This window comes from Mixophyes fleayi, chromosome 9 (genome assembly GCF_038048845.1).
Source record: "Mixophyes fleayi isolate aMixFle1 chromosome 9, aMixFle1.hap1, whole genome shotgun sequence".
In the NCBI taxonomy this organism is placed as follows: domain Eukaryota; kingdom Metazoa; phylum Chordata; class Amphibia; order Anura; family Limnodynastidae; genus Mixophyes; species Mixophyes fleayi.
This window is the reverse complement of record NC_134410.1, coordinates 120,343,084-120,366,983: the sequence shown is the minus strand read 5'-3', so window position 1 is coordinate 120,366,983 and position 23,900 is coordinate 120,343,084. Positions and strand designations below refer to the sequence as shown.

The 23,900-nt window shown below is 39.2% G+C and overlaps 1 protein-coding gene across 2 annotated transcripts in view; it reads right to left on the bottom strand.

The window, feature by feature from the left end:
- Positions 1-21,455, bottom strand: part of LOC142101129 (histo-blood group ABO system transferase-like) — a 28,825-nt gene extending 7,370 nt beyond the window's left edge. Inside the window, exons 1-6 of one of the 2 annotated variants that reach the window (XM_075185350.1) lie at positions 21,162-21,455; positions 11,581-11,644; positions 9,088-9,144; positions 4,498-4,563; positions 3,379-3,444; positions 1,511-1,546 (exon numbers count right to left, since the gene is read on the bottom strand). In XM_075185350.1, the coding sequence (XP_075041451.1) occupies positions 1,511-1,546; positions 3,379-3,444; positions 4,498-4,563; positions 9,088-9,144; positions 11,581-11,639 (284 nt within the window). In that variant the 5' untranslated portion in view covers positions 11,640-11,644; positions 21,162-21,455. The remainder of the gene's footprint in view (positions 1-1,510; positions 1,547-3,378; positions 3,445-4,497; positions 4,564-9,087; positions 9,145-11,580; positions 11,645-21,161) is intronic. The other variant, XM_075185351.1, reaches the window with a different exon arrangement.
- Positions 21,456-23,900: the final 2,445 nt, after the last annotated feature.

The window sequence follows — 23,900 nt, the reverse complement described above, 5'->3', positions numbered from 1 at the left end:
TAAAAAACGATGATGTAAGATTTGTGATGTGCTAATAGGGGGCATCTTTGGACAGAAAATTGGATACTTCCAAAATTGGAGAGGTTGTAGTAAAGATAAGTGGCAAATACACTAGCAATTTATTAAATGACACATACATGGGCAACTAGTAATGTTTAATAACAAATAAAAAGAAACCACAATGGACTTATCCTTCAAGTAAAATAATTGCAATCCAAACTAAACCGAACACATGCCATTAGAGAAAAACACAACAAAAAATGCCTTGCTGCCTTCATTACACTTATCCAAGAACATTTGGATTATGTCAACATTGTCCAGTTGTTTTCATTATTTCCAACAAATTCAAAAGGTATTTTTTTGACAATAAGTTGATTTGCAAGTTATTATTGCTAAATAACCTGCTGACTTGCAGCACAAAGCTAAACATAGATTAAATGTACTGTAAATTGCAGTGGGCATCTCCTTTCATTGTATATTAGAGGTTATACAAAACACACAAATACATGAGTGTATTAGGTCCACATGCAGAATTAATAAACAGACCAGGCAATAAATCACATGATTAAAGACTAAGGGGTCTATTTATGACCCCAGCACGTAGCCATTGATATGTATCGCTGCAAATCACAGCAGTACATAATAAGCTACTAATTAAACTTACTATGCCGGGGTTGGTCTGGGACCCCCCTCCTCAATAAAGTATTTTCCCTCCTAACCGGCATGGACATGGCTCTTTCGCCATGAGGGATTCATCAAAGCCAGAGAGGCTTCATCCTAAAGCTGGATACACACTATAGTAATTTCATGCAATTATCGTGCAGATCACACGATAAATGACCATTTGGTCAGATATTGCATTAGTGTGAACACTCCAAAGATCATGTTTTATCGTACCAAAGTGTATTGTATTGTTTTATAAACGTCCTAAAAATCACAATCAACGATGAGTGTACAGAGTCAGGATCTGTTCAGCAGAAGATTATGAGAGATGAAGAGCACAGATCTGAAGGTAAATCGTGTATAGTGTGTACACATGAATCGACATGCTCATCGGGACTTTCAGTCGTTGGTAAAATCGTTACAGTAATCATATGTGCAGTAATTTCTGTAGAGTGTACCCAGCTTAAGATGGAATAACTTTGCTGTGAAAAGAGCTTAATAAATTAGTTAATGCTTCTGTTCCCATAGAAGTCTGTGGGGACTGTGGTAAGCTCCCATAATTGGGTTAATGTCGGAGAAATCATAGATTTCTCCGACATTAACCCTTTGTTAAATAGCAAAAAGCGGTGAATGAGCCTTTTATCCAACATAACAAATTTGCCAAATATGGGGCAGGCTGTGAGTAGGGAAGTATGTTTTGCTAGCGGGGATTCCCTCTGAAGCCCTGCACACCTAGGAAGCTAGGGTACACAGGGGAGATTTTGGGAGGAAGGTGGTATTAAACTATTTGAAATCTATATTTATTGATCTTTTAACAGTGATACATGTGCTAAATAAACACACTTACGGTGGACTCAAGACATTCGGCTTTTCATACAGCATTCTGAAATAAGGGGGTAAAAAACAAATTAGGGGTTGAGATTATGGCATCCGTTATCTCAAGTTTGGCATGTATAGGTCCTCTATATATCAAAAATTTAAAATAACATTTGCAATTTGTTGTCCTCACTTGTCCGTACCACTACAAATATAGCAAAATTAAAGTGAGGAATTAGTTCATATTTTGATCAAAACATTTAAGCCTGCATCCCAGCGTCAAAGTCCTCCTTCTTGTAAGTTCTACACACAGACCCTTTATGTTTTGTATCCCTATAGGACATTTATAGTGCCATGCAAATGGTATCCTGAACAATATGGGATTAACCAAGCGCGTTCTTATTTCTTTTGTAATCTGTTTTGCTTTTAGAAAATTGAACATTATTCATTTTTTACATCTCGCCATGCATGTGCAGAACAAATCCTAGTTAGAAGAACTAAATCCCCCAACCTAATAATCATAACTTACAGGAGAAAATAATCTTTTGTCAATTTTTTTTTACTGGTCCATTGTTGATCATTTTTTTATGTTTGATTTTATTTTACCACCCCTAAAATATTCTAAGTTTTTCCTCCAGCCCACTAGCCAAAGTAGTGACCAGAGTGAAGCTTCTGAAGATCAAATTTATCACTTTGAATATAAGTTAACTTGTATCGGCCTCTAAAATTTGAGTACATGCCTCTGCGCAATTACAAAGCCTCTTTGTTAGAAAAGAACAAATGCGCATGGTTATTAAAATGATCAGTATAATTTGCTCTAGTAAACAATTAATTGATTAACACAATTTATCAATACATATTGGCATGTGCTTTTAGTTCCACTTAAAAAATAAATGTATAAATAAAAAAAAAAGGTAAAAAATATGTTAAAAAGTAGTCCCCGGCTACAAGATACAATGCATTATGTACATTAAGAGCATTCCCTCATGTATACCAACTATTCAGAACAAAACAAGAAAAAAATAGAGCTTCTGGTTGCATGGCTGCAGGATCCTACAGTCATGCAACCAGAAAGTATCATTTTTTTTCTTGTTCTGTGTTGGATATTTGGAATGCTGCACTGAGGACATTACAACACATGGGAGTAGGTTTATCAAACCTTCTAAAACAACAAAAGTGGAGGTGTTGCCCATAGCAACCAATCAGATTCTAGCTATCATTTTCTTGCATGTACAAGATCAATGATAGCAAAAATCTGATTGGTTGCTATGGCCAACACTTCCACTCTTCCTTTTCAGAAGGTTTGAGAAATATTCCTCTCAGTGTTTGAAGCCATTCAGTCCCAACAGTAGATATGTACAGACAAAACATCAAGGACCTGATTTAGAATAAGGAGTAAATCCAGCTAGACTTAAAGTAAAGCCAGACCATGGATTTAATTGTATCCCACAATGCAAAAAGCTGGCAATTGAATAAAGCCACTGTCTTACAATATACTTAATTTATAATATTAATGTATCCAAAAGGCAGTCATTCATAACTTTGTGATAACCAAAATTGATTGCAATGACATAATAAATATCATGATTCCTGTTGATTTTTTGCTTAATGATCCACCCCAATTGTGCAAGAGATTGTCATGTTCTTTATGACATGTAAAGTATGTGATGCCTTAGGTGGTGAGTTGTGTGAGTTTGAACTTTACGCACTTTGCTGGTATGTGCAGCTAAGTACACTTTTTTACTGAAGATCCACAAGATCTTTGCCTAGAAAGCCATTGCCATTTTAAATTTGCCCTGCAAAGTCGCTGAATATCAGCAACTTGCAAAAAACCCTGGCTAATACATTTACCCCCAGAAGTATAACGAGTTGTTCATTTGTGCCTCTCAGGGATTTTACCTATGAAGAAAGTCTTGTTTTAATAGGTCGAATTGGGGGGAGCTTCTGACATAATCGATGATCGGTCTGTATGGAGAAAGCAAACATTCATTATTGGTACTGTCAGGGGCGGATTTGGAACTTAAAATGGCCCTTGAAAAATTATTGAAGTGGCTTCATGTGGGCGGGACCAAATCAAATGTAGGTGGGGCCAACACAAAAGTAGGCGAGATTCAGAAGTACTGAGATTTGGCTGTAGTAACATTTAAGAAAACCTAGATGTGATGACTTAATACACAGTGGGTCATCTCTAAAGCAATGCAGGAAAAAAGCTGCCAGTCCTGTGCTATAAAAATACATGAATCCTTTTGCATTGTCTGCGACTGGTATACCTCTGTGCTCCAACTTGTTTAGTTGCCTATTAACACATCCTTACAGTATTCCCTTTATAGAAACACATCTGACTTTAGTTAATAAGTTTAACGATTATGAAACTTGTTGGCACAATAGCATTTGATCAGTCTGCCAGAGCAGTCTATGAGGACCTCACTGTTGCATCTTTCCCTGATGTCCTGAGATGCAAACTACCAGTCAAATCTCTCTCTAATAAGAGTGTGTGTGTCTGTGTGTGTATTGTGCGTTCCAAAACATGCATTTCAAATTATCCTTATAATAAATGACTTGCCAGGTGCGATCATCACAAAGCTGGAATTATTGCCATAATGCAACACAACACTTATTTTACAACAATTGTGTATGAGCCCTTATGTGCCCAGTGATTGGGGATGGTTTGAAATAACAGTGCAGGGAGGGTTGGCAGACAATGGCATAAGACAAGTGAAGGGGATAGCTATTCCAAGGGTTTGCTGGTGATATACTAAGTGCAAAAAAGCAGGATTAATAATATTGTCAGTGCGATGGGGGCTGGCCATATGTTCAACATTGGGGTCTGAGAATGGGACCAGTGCAAGGTAGAAGGCAGGCAATGGGATCAATGCAGGAACCACTAAAGTATCACCAGAGCTGGATTAAACCTCAGGGAGGCCTGGGGCACTTAAGCAGGAGACAGGAGGGGTTGTCATTTTAGAATCCTTTTAGACGAATACACAGGCAAAACTGTGTGCACAACAGGGTTTTTACCTGTGAAGAAAGTCTTGTTTTAATAGGTCGAATTGTGAGGAGCTGTTGACATAATCGATGGTCGGTCTGTATGGAGAAAGCAAATATTCATTATTGGTACTATCAAGAAAGACATCATTAGAAAATGGATTTAATCATACAATAAAAGCTCTCTCACTGTAGCAATTTCTAGTTGTTGGTCAGTCTACTTCTAGCATTTGAACTACGAGCCTCATAATCCTGCCCGCCTTAATTCTCCATTCCTTGAAGAGCACCTGTAACCTGTACACACTGTAGACATTTTCGGCTTCTCAACAGACACTCATCAGAATTTAGCTAAACAGTTCAATAGGAATCAATGTCATTATGGAAGCATTTAGCGAGGCTCTGGTTCTTAGTGACTACAACTGTATGAGGCCTGGCAAGCTCTGGGCCCAAATAGATTTCTTAGGAGAGGGGGACCTCAAAAGGGATGTGGCGGCTCCCTTTCTAGGCAGCAGTTGATCCTGAGAAGTGGGGGGGCACCATGCTGAATTAAGGGGTGTGACAGCGAGCTTCCTTGCAGTTAGTGCATCCGCCTATGGGGGGCACCACGGCAGCTGCCATTCTTTCCAGTCCCAGTCCCCCAGGTCAGTATCTTCCGAGAGAAAGACGCACAGTTCCCGGACAGAGAGTCGTGACAAGGCAGAGAGTTGCCCGAATCCCTGCAGTGTCGCTGATGTAACTAATGACATCATGGCGCTGTCAATGGAGAGGAACTGAAAGGAGTCAGCAAGAATAAGCAAAGGAGAAGCAATGAGGTAAGTAAACTACTGAAGGGGCTAGATAGAACCGTGTATGGGGTTGGCTGGAGAGAACATGGGGTGGCTGTAGAGAATAGGGGAGTGGCTGGAGACAAGGGGGGGGTGGCTGGAGAGAAGGAGGGAGTGGCTGGAGAGAACATGGGGTGGCTGGAGAGAATAGGGGAGTGGCTGGAGAGAAGGAGGAGTGGCTGCAGAAAACATGGGGTGGTTGGAGAGAAGGGGGAGTGGCTGGAGAGAAGGAGGAGTATCTGGAGAAAAGGAGGGAGTGGCTGGAGAGAACATGGGGTGGTTGGAGAGAAGGGGGGGTGGCTGGAGAGAAAGGGGCGTGGCTGGAGAGAACATGGGGTGGCTGGAGAGAAGGAGTAGTGGCTGGAGAGAAGGGGGAGTGGCAACGGTATGTACTTCCGGGTTTCGCCGGCCGCACATACGCGGTGAGCTAGGCAACAGGACGTTTCCTTCCCCAGCATTTCGGCAGTCAGGTGCGTCTGACCGCCGAATTCAGCAGCCACCTATCAGGGCCCACTATGGTGTATATCTAGCACCTCCTCCCTTCAGTCTGTGCCAGAGAATTAGTTTCACCAACTCCAGCATCCTGTATCCTGTATCTACTGTTCTTGGTTCCTGACTTTTGGCTTTGTTCCTGTCTATTCTCTGCCCTGCGTTTTGGCCCGGCTTGATTCCTGGATTCTGACCTTCGGTTTCCTCCTGACCACTCTCTCGGATCACCCCTGTATACTGCACCATTGTTTGGTTTCTGACCCGAACCTTCCGACTATTCCTGCTCTCTTCCGCTTCACTGATAGCTAACTGGGAGAACCGCGGCCTGAGCACCCCACGCAGCCAAGCCCATACCTCCTTGCGGGGATCCCTGTTGAATACTGGGGGTGCGTTAGACTCCGCGCCTCCCAGATTAGTCCCACCAATATCAGTCAGTGGCATTCTTTAGTCATTAACGTGACAATTGCACTGCCACCTGTCATCTGTAGCTGGTATTACAGCGGATCCCCACGTCTCCTTAGCGCTCTTGCCTATGAAAATAGTGAACAAAGTGCTAACGCTCTTCGTCAATCAACATTGATGGTGTTCCAATTAATACTGAGTAACCAATGTGTACCGTGTATGAAAAAAAAAAAAAACAACTTTGAAAAAAACCTAAACCAAAAGGTTGAAATACGTTGGTTAAGAAGGCCTGGAGACTTCATAAGACATAAAGCTATACTAATGCAATGCTGATGTACTATCTAGAGGATACAACTTTGTGAACATACTGGGAACCACAGAGTTTTGTGTCATGCTTAACATCTTTCCAATCTGGTAGGAATCCACCTGTATTTCATTATGCCCAAGAAGTCTTTTTTTATTATCACTTTTATTCTTCTTTAAACGTTTGTAAGTACAATTTGAATGGGTGAGAGGTGGTGAAGGCAGAAGATCACAGAAGCACTGAATCCATCATATATATGTATATGTGGCACCTATCACATTTGTGTTTAGTAAGTGCACCCCCTATAGGGGGATAATTGAAGAAAATATTTCACTGAAAAACGGAATCTATGTTTTACAATATGTAGCAAATTATTAACATTAAGCGAGTATATAAACAGAATCACGCTATGTTGTTGTTTTTTTTTTCATATACGGTACACATTGGTCACTCAGTATTAATTTGAACACCATCAATGTTGATTGAAGAAGATCCTGAGGACTTTTGTTCACTTCATATAAGAATTCAGTTATTCACTATGTAATGGGTAGTCTATGTTTAGAACGCAATAAATTCTATCATTTTTTTTGATTATTATTGTTTTGGGACAAGTGTGGATTCCTTTTAGAAAAGTACAGTAGTCATTTGACAGGAGCACTGTTTCAGTTTAGTTTTCACCATTTCTTTGCCTATGAATATACCAACTGTGCCCCTGCAAATTATTATATCAGAACTGTGTCCTTATAACTATACCTTAGAGGGCCCCATTTCACAGACCCTGTAGACAGCCTCCTTGTACAGGTTCTATTGTCAGATATTTTGCCTGTACTCCACTGAATAGAGACTGCCAATGCTTGCCGTAATACACAGAGACTTCCGCTGCTAGCTACACTGAACACCGAGGGCCTGCTTCTTTAAGAAGCGTAAATGCTGATAGGTACGGCTTTTTGCGTAAAATCGGACTGCGCATGCCCAGAACTGTTATACGGCTGAAAATCGCATACCTAAGAGATGCTCAAAGCATGAATCGGATGCTGATGTATGCGCTCAACCTTGGCACGTCCTTACTGTACATTGTGCCCATTCATCTCCCCGTCCCGCCCTTCAATTCACATCCCGTCGTTCATGTCATTTACGTACAAACATAAATTGCATAATTGAACTTGCGTTCCTTAATGAATCAGGCACATTATGTCCATGCAGTATCCTCTAATGAAGTTGTATTAACTATAACGAAACGCGTTAGAAATATCACTGTTACACACTGGTATACTTCTTCTGTTTTATTTTGTTGCTGGACTGTGAAGGATTTGATCTTCCTCATTGTGATTACATGCTCTTACTTTGGGAGTTCCACTGATGGACTTTTGCAGTGTGTCAGCTGCCTAATTATTCCACTGTGCTACGGACCTTTTGGAAGCAGACCTCACAACAGCTTATCATTGCTGACTGCAGACTCCAACATCGCTCTCTTGGCAGCCTATGAGTTGCTGCTAGCCAAGCTGCCACAAGGATTGAGCGGTTGAGCTACATCAGGGACGTCTATATTGCGGATAAAGCTAAATCTGTCCACTGACCATATACTTAAGCAGGAGAGACAACGCTACATATGATCTTGGATACATCTAAGTTGTTGTGAATGGAGAATCTATTAAGGAGTCGCATCATACTCCCTACTATTAAATCGACGAGATCTAAAAAACCACCAAGGAGTCCGGATAAGTATATGCCTTTTTTTCTTGCGAAAGTTGCATGTTATATCAGCTCATTAGAGACTGTAGTAATGACACAATTAGGCACAGTTCGTTGTCTATACACTTCTATATACAGTGAGTTTCATCAAGGATGTGACTTTACCCACCACCATTATCTCAGTTGGAAATATATTAAATTCTCTTTTCAGAACAAGTTCATGTGTGACTTACAGTGTACACTGTGGGGGTACATTCTTTTGTTTGACAGAATTTTACTGTTTTACATTGTTGGTGGCAATAAAAATATGTTTTTTGATTAGAATGTAGACTTTATATTTTTAATTAATTTTTTTGTGCAAGGCACATTGAGCCTGATTCATTAAGGAAAGTAAGCAGATAAAAGGAGTAAGTTTTCTCCTGGACAAAACCATGTTGCAATACAAATTAGTTTATTATTTTGTATTTAAGTTAAATACTGTCTGTGTTTATCATGTAGCACACACATACTTGATAGCTTTATTTGTACACTGAAATTTAAAGTTGATTTGGGACATGCCCTACCCCAACTATAAATCTGCCATCACATTTTAAATTTACCTCCCCCTCCAATGCAACATGGTTTTGCCAAGGTGAAAAGTTACTCATATTTATTGCTTTATTTTCCTTAATGAATCCGGGCTATTGTGTATAACTCTAATGAACCAGCCCCTAGACACCAACAGACATTAAATATATTTTTGCATCAGATTAACATTGGCAATAAAGTATTATAATATCTATGAAAGATTAAAATGCATTTGTATAGGAAACAGTGAGGTCATGGAAGCCCCAGAGTCAAATTTTTTCAAATAACTTACTCATTACATATGCAAAATGCAAATCAGTAGACAGAAATAAAAAAAATTCTTACTGCGAGTTACAGCGAAATACAAGACTAGGATGCCACGTGATACTTCTCATATTGTACCTGAAACAACAAATCGTATCAATTGAATCATGAAATAAAAATGCTGTAATGTTCCTTTTCATCAGTCACTACAATATGTGTCACTGTTTAGTATTACTTCTACTGTTATTGTTACAAAGCTTCTGCTTCTAGTTAAGAACTGTGGTGCTTCTCTGTGGTCCAGAACAAGAAGTACTCAGAAGAGGCAGTGTTTGCTGCATCAAGGTTTGGGGTTGGAAAATCACATTGCACCCGATGCAGAATTGTCGTAGATTGTGCTAAAAAAATAATGCAAAAATAGCGTATTTCCACCCATCTGCAGAGCCGTACACATCTTGTGGCGCATCAAGCTCTGTATCGGCAGCAAATGCGCCTGGTTTACGCCAAGGTTTCTTGCAGGTCCAAAAGACACGCCTCCTAAAGGGAATATATGCCTGTTTCTGCAGGTCTGCGTGAGCCGTGTTTCAACATCCTTTTACTGTATTTACATCAGACCTCCTCACTCCAGTTCCTCCACTCCAGTCGTAAAAGCTCAAGTGGCAGAGATGAGCAAGTCTGTAAATGCCTCCATTTTCTTTGTGGGCAAGAGCAGTGCCATATTTCCGTCAATCACGCTACGCAGTCTGCTGTAAAACTCCACTCAGCCTCAGGCCCACAGTCTGCACCTGATCACTATAAGCAAGAGGGACAATTTGCTTTTCCATGGCTGGTTAAATTCATTTAAATCTGTCAGAACAGAAACAGGGATAAAATGTGACACCTCGCCCCCCAAAGCATTACTATGCAGCAACGAAGAGATTATGCCATAATTATGTGTGACGTCCTAAAGTCAAATTATTAAAACTTTCAATTGTTAATTGTATTGATTGATAAACGCAGACATTTGTAGTCAGCTGCTATCGTTTCGTACATTGTTGCGATCACACCTGATTTATTCATATTATTGTTTCATTTTGTATGAAATCAGACTTTGTATAACATTATACTAAGTACGCTTATGTCGCTCTTTATTGGCAGAAGAACTGAAGGGAATAATAAAGTCCATCGTTCAACTTTAATAAATTCATTTGCAAACGAATCAGTAGCTGTTTGTTCCAGATGAAAGGAATTTGTTTCTGCAGATACCGCAAGACCGAAACAGCTGCTCAATGATCCCCATTTCGCGGTGGCCACCATGCGGTAATTAGAACCTCTATTATACTTTTGTGTATTGCTTTGTTTGCAGCATATAGAACTGTGAGCAGTACTTAATAGGAACCTCATCTGGCTCTTTCTGGCTGTTGTCAAATAAACGTCAACGGGAGCTACCATTGGAACCGGCTAGAAACACAGTATTTTTCTCTAAAGGAGATTAGTAAAAGCGCTAATTGAACGAGGATTGTGCCGATGTTAACATACTCAATTGGTAGCTTTTTGGCTATTTTAAGCTGCTATTGTCGGCTATTTTGCTTGTTACATGATCTGTTTTCATATGCTAATTAATCTATAGTGTATTTATAGCTGTTAATGTGCTATTAAGATTTATGAAATGTATCTATTTTGCTAAAATGTATCTTATAAACATTATTGTTTGAAATCTGCCATAGTTCTAACTAACTATTTACTTGCCAACCACAATTGTGTTTACAACTATAGAGGCATACGCTGTATACTTCTTTCTTTTATTTAATGTCAGGAGACGGAGGGGAAATACTTGTTTAACCAGTGTCTGGGGGGTGGCTGAGCAGTTGGATCCATACATAGTTACAGTTGAGATAGACACAAGCCTCAAGACCAATTAACTAAGATCTTTCCTTTAGTAAACTGTGTTATCAGGCAGTCCCTGGCCTTTGACCTAGGAAAGTGACCAGAAGCGTTTCCACGCCCTTACCATACTGTGCCTGTGCTTGTCCAAGTGTCTGCTCTGAAAGCAGGACCAGATATAACTTAAGCTGGGTTCACACTGATGCAATCATCGCGCAGACCGCACGATAAACAGCCGTTTGATCAGATATTGCAACAGCGTATTGTTTGATTCGGTTTTATAAACTTCCATGTAGAAATGCGTAAGCACTGAAGACCAGCAGCGTTGGCAGATCTCTGTAGAGTGTGCAGAGTCATCATCTTTTCAGCAGAGGGTTATGAGAGATGAAGTTCACAGATCTGCAGGTAAATGGTGACTGAAAACATTCAACCCCCTCTATTCTCTCGTGCATAAAAAAAAATCAGCTCTGCCCTTTGGACTGCAGGGGCTTTGTGGATAGCATGCTCAGTGCTGATACAGGCCGCGCTTGCGCACAATAATGGCCGTACTTTTGAACTTACTTTTAGCTGCAAAATAAAACTTTTTGTGCCTAGAAACCGTAACCTGATTGGACGTCCACTTATTTATCTTAAATAAGGGATCGGTACATTTAGCATCTTGCAAAAACACCTTGTCCTACAACTGTCCTCCAACATTTAGTTTCATAAACTTACCAGCAGAAAGAGAACATCATTACAGCCAATACAAATATCCATTTCTTTTCACAGCCCATTTTAACTGAAAAAAAAAAAATGATGTGTGTTAATGCACCATGCAGTGTGACTTGTACAGTCCAATGAACTTTTGATTTCCTTTTATTCAAAGGGATGGTATTATTCCCTATAATATTGGCCCTTTATTTGTTTCATTGTACACCTCTTCTCTTGGAGCACTAATTCGCTCATTCGGCCTCCAATACCACCTCTACGCTGATGACACCCAAATCTATATCTCTTTCCCTGACCTCTCCCCTTCTGTACTATCTCGTTTAACCCACTGTCTTTCTGCTATCTCCACATGGATTTCCCAACGCTACCTAAAGATCAACTTGTCCAAAGCACAGCTTATTATCTTCCCTCCTGCCAGAGTCACCACCTGCCCTCAAATCTCCCTCACTGTCAGCAACAGCACAATTTTGGCAGTCTACCAAGTCCGCTGCCTGGGTGTCACACTTGACTCTGCCCTCTGCTTTATTCCTGACATCCAGACTCTCTCCCAGTCCTATCGACTCCAACCTAAAAACATTGCCAGAATACGCCCTTTTCTTACTCAACATGCTGCCAAAACTATTATCCATTCTCTCATCATCTCCCGTCTTCACTATTGCAACCTCCTGCTATCTGGCATTCCTGACACCCATATATATACACTTCAATCCATCCTAAATGCTTCCGCAAGACTGATCTTCCTCTCTTACCACTCTACATCTGCTGCACCACTTTGCAAATCCCTACACTGGCTCCATGTGTCCTCCAGAATCAATACTTACAAAGCCCTCAACAACACTACCCCTGCATACATCTCAATCTCATATCAAAATACTCTCCCTCCCGCCCTCTTAGATCTACCTCTGACCTGCGCCTTGTCTCGTCTCTGGTAACCACCTCTCACTCCCGCCTATAAGACTTCTCCCGTGCTGCGCCCTACTTATGGAATTCCCTACCACGCTCAATCAGACTTTCCCACAGCCTTCAAATCTTTAGATCCTCTTTGAAAGCCCATCACTTTTTTTAGAGATGACCTTATCCTCGATAACACTATTCACACTAATGCATCCTCACAACCAGGGCCTGAGTAAGGGTTCTGCCGCCCTAGGCTAATACTTAGGGAAAAGAAAAAAGGACGTCCTCGCACAAGGAATCGGACTTGCTTCATTAATTAATGATATACAGAGAAATAGAAGTGTGATCATCACTTAGATATATCATGTTATCTCATGAGGGGGGCGCACCTCCAACAAAGACAATAGAAAATAGAGCAAGGAAGAAGAGTTGGAAAATGCAGGCACTCCAGTCCACTGAAATACCAGGCTAAAATACCTATATATACATTTCAGGGCCGAAGCCTTTATTGGGAGAATATAGGTGAAAATATTAAAAATAAGAATGGTGAAAATAGTAGGAAATGTGTATTAAAATAAATAGAACCCTTCAGTAACCACCACACTGGACACAGGCACCATAAACTACCAATCTGAGAGTGTTACAATAACACAAGATTATCCCTCAGAAACAAATTAGAGTCTCTTGGTAATAATAGGATCCTAAACAACTCTTGTCTCCACTAGGGTGCCATAAGTGGTATTTAATAAATGTGGGAGATATAAAGAACGAAATTCAGACTCTGGTTAGTGTTGTAAGAACGCTATATATTGACTGTAATTAGCATAGGCTAACAGTGCATGTTCTCTGCAGAGGCCAGCATGATAATGTAGCAGCGGCAGCACAGTGACCTAGTGGTTAGCACTTCTGCCTCACAGCACTGGGGTCTTGAGTTTGATTCCCGACCATGGCCTTATCTGTGTGGAGTTTGTATGTTCTCCCTGTGTTTGCGTGGGTTTCCTCCGGGTGCTCCGGTTTCCTCCCACACTCCAAAAACATACTGGTAGGTTAATTGGCTGCTATCAAATTGACCCTAGTCTTTCTCTCTCTCTCTGTGTGTGTATGTTAGGGATGTTAGACTGTAAGCTCCAATGGGGCAGGGACTGATGTGAATGAGTTCTCTGTACAGCGCTGCGGAGTTAGTGGCGATATATAAATAACTGATGATGATGATGATGAATGTAGTGGCCAGAGAAATGTGTCCCTAGCGTCCAATAATTGAGACCACATTCATTCTTAAATGTTTCATAGATATAATGTTATGCAGGTCTAACATAGGATATCTATTCAATGAGGAGATAGCTCACAGAGACTCTTAATAGTTGGAGACTGAACAATTACACTGGACTCCTATATACAGTGACAAAGAATTGTCCCTCAAGAACAGAATGGGATCCTTTTATGATAATGAGATCATTTGTCTCCACTAGAGTACCTTAGGTAATATTAAATAGGTGGGTGGAATATGAGAGAGGGGATCACAGAACTTGATCAGTGTTGTAAGAGCTCTACCTATGGACTATAATTAGCATATGTTAACATGCATGTTCTCTACCTTGATTAGTATTCAATAGGTGGGTGGGACATGAAAGAGGGGATCACAGACTCTGGTTAGTGTTGTAAGGATGCTGTCCTATTGACTGTAATTAGCATTTGTTAACGGTGCATATGCTCTGCCATTAGAAGCATACTAATATAGTTGCCAGAGAAATGTGTCACTAGTGTCTAATTGTTGATACCACATTTATTGCTGTTTGTCTTATAAGGGTAATGTTATGCACGTCTGACAAGTCACATATACTCCACTGAGAGATAACTCCGAGAGACTTATAATGGATGGTGACTGAGCGATTGTATTCCACTCCTATATGCTGCCTCAGCGTTTTCCCACTTTAAGTGATTGTCCCTGATATGACAAATAATTGGTGGGCATTATTATGTGGATAGTTTATATTATATAAGGAGCGATTTTCATCGACAAAATGTGCCGATGAACTGGGTGGCTGCGTCCAGTCGACTAGTTACTTCCGGGTCTGTGACATCAATAATGAAGTCATACGTCCCTAGGCTAATACACACGTAGTGACCCCCTCAAATATTTAAAGGAAATTTGTTCAGCAAGCAAATGTAAACAGATTCCTGTTCTTGCTGGTCTTTCTTGTTGTTCTTGCAGCTTTGTCATAATTTAGCTGTCTTCTAGAAAGTTGGGATGCAAATTTTGAAAATGTGCAAAAATTACAAAACCCTGAATGATTAGGCTCTTTTGAGAGCGTCCTTATGAATGCCACACAATACAGAGATCATGCCCCTCCAGCAGCCATTTCATCACCCACCCATTTGCTCACCCCCCCTCAGTCATTTTCTCAATCCCCAGCAGCCAATTTATGACTCCCCCTAGCCATTTCAACAACCATTCCCCCATTCTATACCATCACCCCCCCAGTCAATTACCCCCCACGCACACACCAGTCATTTCATCAGCCATCACCCCCCCCCCCCAAACAATTCATTAACCCCCCAGCTATTAATCAGTGGCTAATTTATCAACACACACACACACACACAACAGCCATTTCATCATTTATCACCCCTCTAGGCAATTAATTAACCCTCTCAGCTTTTAATCAATGGCCAATTTATTACAACCCACACACCACCCCATCATACATCACCCCCAGCCATTAAACCACTGCCCAGACAGTATATTTGCTCCTCCTCCACCTTGATATTAAGCATCCAGACTTACCTTCCTCTCTTCTGGCCCAGGCTGCTCCTCTTCTTATTCCTCTCCTGGCTACATCACTTCTTCTTCTCCTGACAGGCAGCCAGCAGCACATCCGCTGCTGCTAGCTGCCCTGTCAGTGCGGCGCGGTCTGTGTGCATAGTCTGGTCACGAGAGATGTGAGATCTCAGGTGACCACACTTAGCTTAGCATCGCAGCTGCACTGACAGGGCAACTAACAGCATTGATTTGCTGTTAGCTGCCTGCAGCGCTGAACAGTCACAGTCTGAAACGCCCCATTGAAACCAAGGGCAGGGGGAAATGATGATTGGAGATCCAACCCGATCACAGGGTAAAAACAAAATAAAAAATTAAGCTAAAAACATTACCGTGCGCTGCGCCCCCCAGGACCCAGTGCCCCAGGCTGCAGCCTGATCAGCCTATTGGTTGATCAGGCCCTGCTCACAACTGTCCCAATCTCCACTCTGAGCCACATTTGCTCCTCTTGTTTTAGCTGTGCCCTCTTCCACTTGGAATGTAAGCTCTCTAACAAGAAGGGTCCTCCATACCCTTTATTTCATGTCTGCAGTTGTTTTGTCTGCCTTGTATGTTCCTGTTTTATGTATGTACTGTTTTCCCTACTGTACGGCGCTGCGGAGCACTGTGGCACCTTACAAATCTACAATAATAGTAATAATAATAATAATAATAATAAATAATACCCAGCAATATTAAGAAATGGGTGGCTTTCTGTGATTTAGTAATTCCATGGTCTAAACAATCTGTCAGAAGTATTTAATGAAATGAACAGTAAAACCAACGCAGACATTAGTTTGTGCATGTATTCTTGCTTGTCGTCCAAATCTGGAGCCCGCTATTTGCTCAGCTTACTAAACTCAAACACCGATCAAACAGTTCTCCGCTATTGCCAAGCAAGTAAGTTCATCAAAAAGACTTCAGAAATGGAACAACATTGTTCCATTTTAAGTTCAATTTAAAAATCAAATGAAACGATACAACACGTTTTGGAATGATAATGGTTCATCGTTAGAGCGTACACATTAATGCGATATCGGGCTGAACGGTCGTTTATTGTGTGATTGGCCCGATGAAAACCCTGTACTGTGTACCCAGGCTAAGACTCAGAGGTTAAAGCATGTGAACAGAAATCTGTTCTCCTTTTCAACTGGTTTTGTTCCTTAAACGCATGTTTATGTTTAAAACCAGTAAGTCCTCATTTGTTTCTGGTTAGGGTTTAACATTGTGCACACAAAGACGGAATCCGTTTTGTTCTCTATTATCAACCACGGTAAATCCCGCAAGTAACAACATGTAAGTTATTGTATGAATAACTGTACAGAAATAGATAAGTGTGTGTGTGTGTGTGTGTATTTATATATTTTTGTGCTTCATATTTTGTTCTTTATGTATCATGTTGTGTCATGGATCACTGTTTTCTGTACATGTCATGTACGGTGCTGCGGACCCTTTGTGGCGCCTTATAAATTAAAGATAATAATAATAAAATCTTTTCTGCTGATTAGCTGCACAAGAAGTATAACAGCTTTTAGGTGAACAAACTGGGGGGATACACTATTGTTTCTCTAGGAGTAGTACTGTTGCTAATAGATTGGTATATTATAATGTATGTTTTGCAAATGATAACAAATGTATTACATATATATGATTATGGAAATCCCTGCTTTTTTTTTATTTTGCCTGTATGTTTAATGTTTGACTTATGTCTTTCCTGCTGTGCATTTGGAAGTCCAGATCAGCTCTGCAAGTTGCTGAAGGGAAGAGATCTCTCAGATGCTAAAGGTGCACATGACAGGTGACAGCACATCTTCATCACTGACATTCCATTTCTCTTAAGTGATTAATACAATTAAGACTAAGAGACCACACCTGTTTACAACCATTGTAGAGCTGGGTACACACTACAGGTTTTTCAACTAATTATCATGCCAATTACACAATAAACAATTCTTAGGTCTGATATCACAAGAGTTCGTAAGCTCCTATGATCATGTTTTATCGTTCCAAAAGCACATCGTATCGTTTGATTTGATTTTATAAACTGATTAAAAGTCACTATGAACATTGGAACAATGTTGAGCAAATTCTGCAGTGTGTATGCACTGACCACCAGCAGTGTAGGCAGATCGATGGTTATGACAGATGAGGAGCACAGATCTCAAAGTAAATCGTGTAAAACACATATAGTGTGTACACAGGAATCTGCTGATCGGGACTTTCAGTTGTTGGTATAAACATTAATGATATTGTATTCGGAGAAATTTTCTGTCGTGTGTACCCAGCTTAAGGCACTCATTGCTACCAATATTGCATCTATCTATCTATCTATCTATCTATCTATCTATCTATCTATTTAACTCTTATCTATCTATCTATCTATTTATCTATCTCTTATCTATCTATCTATCTATCTATCTATCTATCTATCTATCTATCTATCTATATATCTATCTATCTTATATCTATATATCTATATCATACTTATCTATCTATCTATCTATCTATCTATCTATCTATCTATCTATCTATCTCATATCTATCTATCTATCTATCTATCTATCTATCTCATATCTATCTATTTAACTCATATCTATCTATCTATCTATCTCATATCTATCTATCTATCTATCTATCTATCTATCTATCTCATATCTATCTATTTAACTCATATCTATATATCTATCTATCTATCTCATACCTATCTATGTATCTATCTATCTGCGCATTATTCAAATGTATAATTTTTTATTCAAATTTAATATATTCCAAAAGCATAACAGCACTGGGGTCATGAGTTCAATTCCCAACTATGGACTATCTGTGTGGCATTTGTATGTCCTCCCCGTGTTACCGTGTGTTTCCTCTGGGTGCTCCGGTTTCCTCCCACACTCCAAAAACATGCTAGAAGGTTAATTGGCTGCTATTCGAATTGACCTTAGTCTCTCTCAGTCTGTGTGTATGTATGTTAGGGAATTTAGACTGTAAGCTCCAATGGGGCAGGGACTGATGTGAGTGAGTTCTCTGTACAGAGCTGCAGAATTAGTAGCGCTATATAAATTGCTGCTGCTGATGATGATGATAATGATAATAAGACATAGATCATTTGAATAGACTGCATGACATGCAATATGGTAAATGTATCAAACTACGAGTTTCAGGCGTGTTTGAGAAAGTGGAGATGTTGCCTATAGCAACAAATCAAATTTTAGCTGTCATTTATTTAGTACATTATACAAAATGACAGCTAGAATTTACATTTGAATGAAAGCAAAATGCAAATATAGCAGGTCACTCAAATATATTTTCATTTAAATGTAATACGTACAAATCCATGCAATGGAAAGCACTATAATTATTAAATATATAATCCAAATATACCAATCAAAACATTTGTAGATCCTGGATATTCAAATATGTAACTGGTTTTATATCAGTGATAGTTTAATAGATAATCTGAATTATAGTACAGAAGTATATTACTAAACAATTTGACCATCACGTTTTGGAATTATATTTTACATGTAAATAAAAAGTTGTATGTATCAATAACCTGCCCCATTATATATCTGAATTTTGCTTCCCAGCTAATTTAAAGCCAAATTGAGGTATGGAATTGGTAAAATGTTTATTGGGGACAAAATAGGTCATTCGAATTGCTTCTTTTGAACTATTCTTTTTCCTTTTTCTATGGTTTTCACAGCATAGGGGGCGCTATAATGGGATTCGAGCACAATACGCGGGCAACTAGTCCATTATGTGTCATATAGTTTATTCAAGCTATATGTTAACACATATTATTATTATCATCCTTATGGAAACATAGATATTTAAATAAGTACAAGAGAGTCTCATTTTAGACGAACGAAATTAAATAGTGACAGTGTTGGATTCGTGTTTGCACTTACCTGAAAGAGTTAACGTGGGGTTTAGGACTGGCCAATGATGTTGAGGGGAGGGCCTTGTGACTTGGTATTGGTGATGCATTTCCTGGGATGAGTCACTCGGTTGGCAAAATCCCGCCCACCCACGCCATTTTTTAAGTAGGCTTTAGAGTATTTTTGGTTTGGCATAAAGCCGGTTGGTAGGATTACAGTTTTGGTGGTTGAGGAAGGCACTGCGATCAGCGGCTGATATATACGGCTCTATCGTGATTGGTTGCAGGTATCTGTCCCCTTACAAGGCAATCGGTTACTCTTGTCCCTTCCGTGGGGAGGGGCCTCGCCCGGCTCAGTGAGGGAGGGGGAGTGAGTAGTGAGGTGAGTGCAGTTTAATCTGATGCCAGGTTAGGGCCGGACAAGCAGTGGGGTTATAAGAGAAGTGGGTGGACTTAGGACTATATTGCCATGCCCACGCTTGGTTGGGTATCGCTGGAGCTGATCTTCAGTGCCCTTTCTCCGCCACCAGGTTTTAATTAGGTTATAATAAAATATTTTTAGTGCCAAGTTACTCAAGTCTCCGTGTCTTTATTTTATATAAGTTGGTTATGTTATTTAAGGTATTGTGTAGAACGAAGGGCATACACAGTGAACTATTTAATAGTTTTCCTGTTTGTGTTATGTCGGGGTCATATATTAAGGGGACAGACACCATGATCGGGTTTAGATATTCTTCCGGTGTTCTGTGAGTTAACTCTCTCGATAATGATTGACTACAGTGTTCCTTGCAAGAAATAAACCTGAATGTCTGCCAGCAGGAATACTGTATCTTTTTTTATTTTCACTGTGACTCTTTTTACATTTTGAATGTAAAATAAGGTTGTGTTTGTCAATGCAACAAAATTATAAAGAGAGGTGCAAATTGGCACCGTTTTGTCAGGCAAAAAAATCGTTGCAAATGTTAAAACAATATATATTTTTTTATATTCTGTCTGTTGTACTGGGACTTTAATTTGCATATATGTATTGATCATATCTTGCAGACATTTCTGCAGATTCTATTGTAGTTGATTACGGACATGCGTAGGACTTTATTCACCATAAGTTTGCTTTGCCTGCCTTAATCAATCCAGCCCATAGTATTTTCGAACCTAAATATGCCCCAAACATTCATTTATATATTTTTATAAACCAGTTTACATCTATACACCTATATGTCACGTTAGTCACTATTTTTGTTTGAGCTATTTGTTAAAAATACAGTATGGAGAAATCAATGATTATTATTTTTTTTTTATTTATTTTGTTTGGTGGGGGGGTTGTTATTCCACTCGCTGATTTAGTTCCCATTTTTTATGCTGGCATTGCTGTTAGTATGATCTATAGTAATGGCTTAGCTTTTGGCTTTGTTTTGTGCTACATACAAAGTGCATTAATTATCATTTAGGTGTCTGCTTCCTATGTTAGTAAGATTGGCATGCTCCCCAGGAATCCACTGTTTATGATTAATCGGTAATCATGAAGTTTATAGTCAAATCATTCTAAACTGGTGGAAACCGAGGATACATCAGCCACCACCCAGTCAGTTGATATTATTTATGGCTTTGATCATTCGTTATTAAGAAATAGTTTCGGATCAAAGTTCAGAGTTGAAACAAAATTAATTACTGTAGAATCACAAACTACAAAATCCTCCGCTCCTAAACCTCCCTCTACATGAACTATTGACGATACCTGTGCTGAATTAATTGGTGAAAGGGTGTTTTTTTTAGAAAACTCAGTTAACGAATTCAGCCCGGCTAACTGTGATAATAAATTAAATGATACATTCATGATGAGGTATTTTGAACAAGGTAGAAGTTTGGATACCGTACAAAACATAATACTTACATTACTACATGTTATTCCTACAAATCATTTTCAAATGATCCCTAGACCTTTTTTTTTAGTTTTTCCCTAGAATTTCTAATAATAAATCCTATGTGTCCACTTTTATGATAGTTAATAGATGTACTTACATTTGTCCAGATACAGAATTTAGGAGGTAACCAGTATCCTCAGACTGTAACTGTGAATCTATCTTGCTGGTAGACTTTAGCTGGTGAATAGTAGGTGTGGTACAATCTCCTATTTCAAGCAATAGAAACAGTACACTAGAGGCTGGGGATAGGAGCCAACTTCAATCTACATATGTTCTATTGGAGCACAGTCAGTGATGCATCCAACAATACTCTAATACTGCATTGTATTGTTCTTTTAGACTGTATAAAGGGTTTCACCTGGAATACATAAGAGCAAATCGCTGCAACAATTTGTATTTCACTGAATTTATAGTCTATGAACTGGGACAATCATCCTATCATTGTCATCATTATTTGGGACGTGCCACCAATTCCGCATAGCCAGACGGTCAGCTTTCAAAATACATGGGACCATATGAAACATGATAACAAGCTGTGTAAGTACAACTAACAAGTACAGAGCGTGCAAGTCAAAGCCGCAAGTAGCATCTATAAAAGTACATAAGGACAAGTTAAACATAATACAATAAAGATGTAACATAAAAACATAACAGATACATTGAAGGTAGACAAAGGAGGTGCCGACATCTAGCCCTAATCAATGCTTGATTAAATACCATGGCCAACCTAGGGCTTCCTAATGTATATGGATAATTTATTTATCTAATGTAACTGATAGGCATGTGATCCATAATGTCTATATTGTCCTCTATTGTACCCCTCTGGCTTCAGTAGGAATGCACTGTGTTGTAGTAGTGAAACGTTAGATAAACAATCCCATTGTCTAGTATGTCTTATTTTATCCTGTGTGACCTGTAAACAGCTTCAGCCTTCCCCTGAGGCGCGATACTAATGCAAACAGACCATCTAGTCAGTTCTCTGTTTCACACCCTGACTCCACATAGTGAAGGAAGCATTGGTGTCTTTGAGGGTAAGGGCTTTAGGTGTTGTGTCCGCTCTGTTCTTATTTATCAGAACCCTCAGGGCCTCATTCATTAAGGAACACAAAGCGAATGTAATGTGCATTTTTGTTAAAACACAAGTGCATAGGGCATAAGCACATCTGTATGTTGCCATATACTGTCTGCGGAAACATCTCTTGTTGAATACGTATTCAAACGTAGATGGGCACTGCTCTCTCTGATGAATACGGTACGTGACTTAAACACTAGGGCAGGTAGGACTGTAGTATTATTTTCTCCTCTAGCTAATTAATCCGGCAGACGTACGTTTGAGTACGATAGGCACCTGTATTGGGGATTGACAGCGGAATACACAGGTGTGCAATTCCTTCCTTTATCATCATACTTGTCATAATTTCATACTAACACGGCTTATTTACCCTTTCTATGATGCTGTAGGTATGCTGTTTGAATGATATTGCCTGATATAAAAAAAATCATATATGATGAGAGTGGGAGAATGCCTGTGCTGCCATATACTGTGTGATTATAACAGAATAATGTCTGCGCTGCCATATACTGTGTAATTATAATAGCCGTGCTGCTGTATACTGTGTGATTATAATGGAATAATGCCTGTGCTGCGTACACTGTGGGTTTATAATGGCTGTGCTGCCATATACTGTGTGATTATAAAGGCTGTGTTGCTGTATACGGTGTGATTATAATGTAATAACGTCTGTGCTGCCATATACTGTGTGATTATAATGGCTGTGCTGCCATATACTGTGTTATTATAATGGCTGTACTGCAATATACTGTGCGATTATAATGGCTGTACTGCCATATACTGTGTGATTATAATGGATTATTGGCTGTTCTGCCATATACTGTTTGATTATAATGGCTGTGCTGCCATATACCGTGTGATTATAATGGCTGTGCTGCCATATACTGTGTTATTATAATGTCTCTGCTGCCATACACTGTGATTATAATGACTGTGCTGCCATATACTCTGTGATTATAATGGCTATGCTGCCATATACTGTGTGAATATAATGGCTGATCTGCCATACACTGTGTGATTATAATGGCTATGCTGCTATATACTGTGTGAATATAATGGCTGATCTGCCATACACTGTGTGATTATAATGGCTATGCTGCTATATACTGTGTGAATATAATGGCTGATCTGCCATATACTGTGTGATTATAATGGCTATGCTGCCAAATACTGTGTGATTATAATGGCTGTGCTGCCATATACTGTGTGAGGGAAGGAAACGATTATCACCCAAACAAACTGTGCCTCGTTTCTCACACTAACAAAGGACGTGTTACTATACTTTTTATGCCTGGTCCTCTAATCACACACAGATTTCATTACATTAGTAAACAGTTTCCTTATCAAAAACACACACACCAATTTGTTGTAGACAAAGAACTTTTTTATAACTTAATTTTGGGATTAAATCTAAACAAAAATAAAATTGTAATTCATAAAAAATGTAAGAATTAAAATAATATTTTTTTTAAAAGTCTCATATTGTGTTTGATTTTATATGTTTGATTTCAATTTGATTTTATATATATATATATATATATATATATATATATATATATATATATATATATATATATATTTTTACAATACATAGGTCGAGGGAATGGCAACTTGGATAGGTGGGATTTCTTTGTTGGCTGAAAAAAAAAATGAAAACACATTTTACAATCGAGTTAGGGCATCTGTAAGACAAATCTTAGCTCTGATATAAAAAAAAATCATATATGATGAGAGTGGGAGAATGGCTGTCTTGTCATATACTGT